This window comes from Phalaenopsis equestris, unplaced genomic scaffold, assembly GCF_001263595.1.
Source record: "Phalaenopsis equestris unplaced genomic scaffold, ASM126359v1 Scaffold000513, whole genome shotgun sequence".
Classification (NCBI taxonomy): domain Eukaryota; kingdom Viridiplantae; phylum Streptophyta; class Magnoliopsida; order Asparagales; family Orchidaceae; genus Phalaenopsis; species Phalaenopsis equestris.
In genome coordinates, this window is record NW_018164953.1 from 1644072 (window position 1) to 1646971 (window position 2900).

The window sequence follows — 2900 nt, forward strand, 5'->3', positions numbered from 1 at the left end:
GCCCCATTGGTTCCTTTCCTGCTGATTCAAAGGCATGTGCTGTTCAAACACCTCAGGTTTGAACATCTGATAGGTATTCTTAGTGCAATTTAATCCATATTTCTCTGAATTTTTTGGATTGTTTCAGATATCCTTCAGTGTTGATAGGCATAATGTTCAACAATTTGGCTGTGCTTCTGCTCAACTTGTTCCGGTTTCTCAGAGTTCGATACCCATTGGGATGAGCAGTCCTTTGTTCAAGGTTCATGGCTCTTGCAATGGCCCGAATCTTGCTGCCACTGCTATGAAGCCTCAGTCTTTGGGATCAAGTAACAGCTCTTTGCTAGGACCAGGTGTTGGATCCTTTGCTCCAAGGTTGATATTTTGGCTATATTTAGTTTAAAGAAATTTTAGGAAATGGAAATTGAAGTGATTAATAAATGGAATTGAAATTAGTTTTAACCCACTTGTTTGGCTCATGACAAAATGAATGGAAAAGGATAAAAGTGTCAAAACGGTCCCCTGACTCTTTGGAGGGGGGGGGGGGGGGGTTTTTTCCTCAGGTTTTTTTAGAGTTTTTATAAAAGTGTCGATTGGTTCCCGAATTCTTTTAATATGAGTCGAAATAGTCCTTAGTAAAGATTATTTTATCCCTCGTCAAAATAATCCGGAAACACATTTAGTACTTTTATAACTCTGAGGCTAAAATGACCCAATGTAAATAAACATGAAACTATTTTTGCACTTTACTCAATGGAAACGTAGCTTAGAAAACTCAACCTTAATGTTTTTCATACTTCATTTTTCAATTGGTTTACATTTGTTATAACTTCATCGATAGAATCAATTTCCTATGACTTAAACCCAAATCAATCAAAACAGTTTAAGATGTAATCATGAGATAAACTATATCTCCCATTTGCTTAATTCCTCCAAACCAAACAAGCTTTTATGTTATTTATTCAACTTTATGGAAACCAATATCACGTAACACTACACATTCTAAAGTTCTAAGATAATTTCTTTCCTATACATAGGAATATCATGAAATCTCCTCCAACTACTGCACAACTCACCATATTTTATGCGGGTTCGGTGAATGTATATGATGATGTCCCTTGGGATAAGGTATTATTCTCATTCTTATCTTCAGATTGAGATTTTAATAATGAAAACAAAAGATATCAATGCATTAATACTTCAGCTGTGTATTTTCGTCATTAGGCCCAAACCGTTATGCTCAAGGCAAGTGAAGGGTGCAAAGCAACTACAAATATTGTTCATACAAAAACTGAAGCGCCAGTTCTTCCCCTTACCAAAGGGTCTGTTTCTGATGGCCTGAGAATTTCACAATCTCCGATGCCGGTCAACAATCATGCGGTGTCTTCGACTAGCCATGGTGAGACCTCAATGGCTATGAACAATTCCATGGTAGCAGCTACTACAGCTACAGTCATGCCTAGAGGTAACTGGATCTTTATATTGTGGTGAACTTTTGGATTCAAATAGGGAAAGTTTAAGAGTTCTGAGTAAAATTTTGTTTCTGGGATGCAGCTGTGCCTCAGGCTAGGAAGGCCTCATTAGCTAGATTCCTGGAGAAACGGAAGGAAAGGTATGAATTTGTGTGCAATACAGAATTTTCTAATTGTTTTAGTGAGACAACTCATGAAATTATATTGTTTGAAAGTGAGTAAGATTTGTTCTCTGGCTACTTCCATGAATTCTTCACCTTCTATGTGCCTAGCAAGCCTTAAATTCTATCCATGTTGATCAAAGATACTTGATAAACCTATTTTAGATGATTTTGTGGCAATTTTACTTCATACAATGCCTGATCTCATTACTAAAGTGGCAGAATATATCATTCACCATTTACATAATGTCCTTTTAGTCCTAGAGTCTATGAAAATATCAAATTAATCCCAAACTCTTTAAAAATTTGCTAAAACAATCCTCACTTCAAAGAGTCCGAGGACTAATTTAAATAAGTTCACGAACTAAATTGACACTTTTATAAATTCTCGAACTAACGTAACGCCAAAGTCAGGGGACCATTGTAACCCTTTTCTCCATCAACAAATAATGCGCTCGCACCCCATCATAACGTCCTAATTTTGAATGAAATTTTTGGCATATATATAGATGTGATGATTCTGTCTTTTACTGTTGTTTTTTATCTCTCTTTGTTTTGTTTAAATGAAAAACTCACCATCTCTCCTGCTAACCTTTCAGGGTGACCAACACAATGCCCTATCCATTTGAAAAAAAGGATCCTTCATGGTTCAAAGGCCAAGCAAAGAACTGTGAAGAAAAAGTTGACTCCCCCAGCACTAAACTGGAGATGTAAGCTTTGTTTTTAAGCTTCAGCAAATCATCTCATTATGGGAGTTTAGCCAGATTTCATTCATTTTGGATCCCCTCTATGTCAGGTGCTGTACACTAGTATTTCATTTTTAATTTATTTTTTTTTAAAATGTTGATTAAGAACTTATTATGCGGTTATAAATGAGTGTGAGAGCCTATAAATATATGGTTAAATTTTGTTTTTATTTTTCTTCTTTTTTTTGTAGTCCCATGTTATATTTATGATATCTGATTATGCTTTTTTCTGTATTGTATATAGTTTTCTTAACTTTTTATTTATGACAAGGCCTCAAAGAATTTCCACTAACGAAAAAATTGAGTAAAAAAGCTTATTTTGGGCTTTGTTTGCTAAAAAAAATATTGTGTTCGAACTCTAGATGCGAAGCTACGTCTGGACAACACACGCAATACACCGGGCGGAGTATCGCGTCTGTTTTCTGGACTTCAAAAGCAATATTTTTTTCCTCTTTGCTAACCTCGATTTATAGGTTTGAATCATATAGAAAAAGCTATATAATATAATATGGTAAACGAAATATAAAAATATAAAGCAAGAC

The 2900-nt window shown here is 35.1% G+C and overlaps 1 protein-coding gene across 1 annotated transcript in view; it reads left to right on the forward strand.

Annotated features, from left to right (window-relative positions):
- The window catches only part of LOC110028531 (protein TIFY 6b-like), a 3838-nt gene extending 1216 nt beyond the window's left edge, over window positions 1–2622 (forward strand). The window contains exons 3-7 of the mRNA XM_020730427.1: window positions 128–354; window positions 1017–1107; window positions 1204–1444; window positions 1534–1591; window positions 2212–2622. Coding sequence (XP_020586086.1) covers window positions 128–354; window positions 1017–1107; window positions 1204–1444; window positions 1534–1591; window positions 2212–2326 — 732 coding nt within the window. The 3' untranslated portion in view covers window positions 2327–2622. The remainder of the gene's footprint in view (window positions 1–127; window positions 355–1016; window positions 1108–1203; window positions 1445–1533; window positions 1592–2211) is intronic.
- Window positions 2623–2900: the final 278 nt, after the last annotated feature.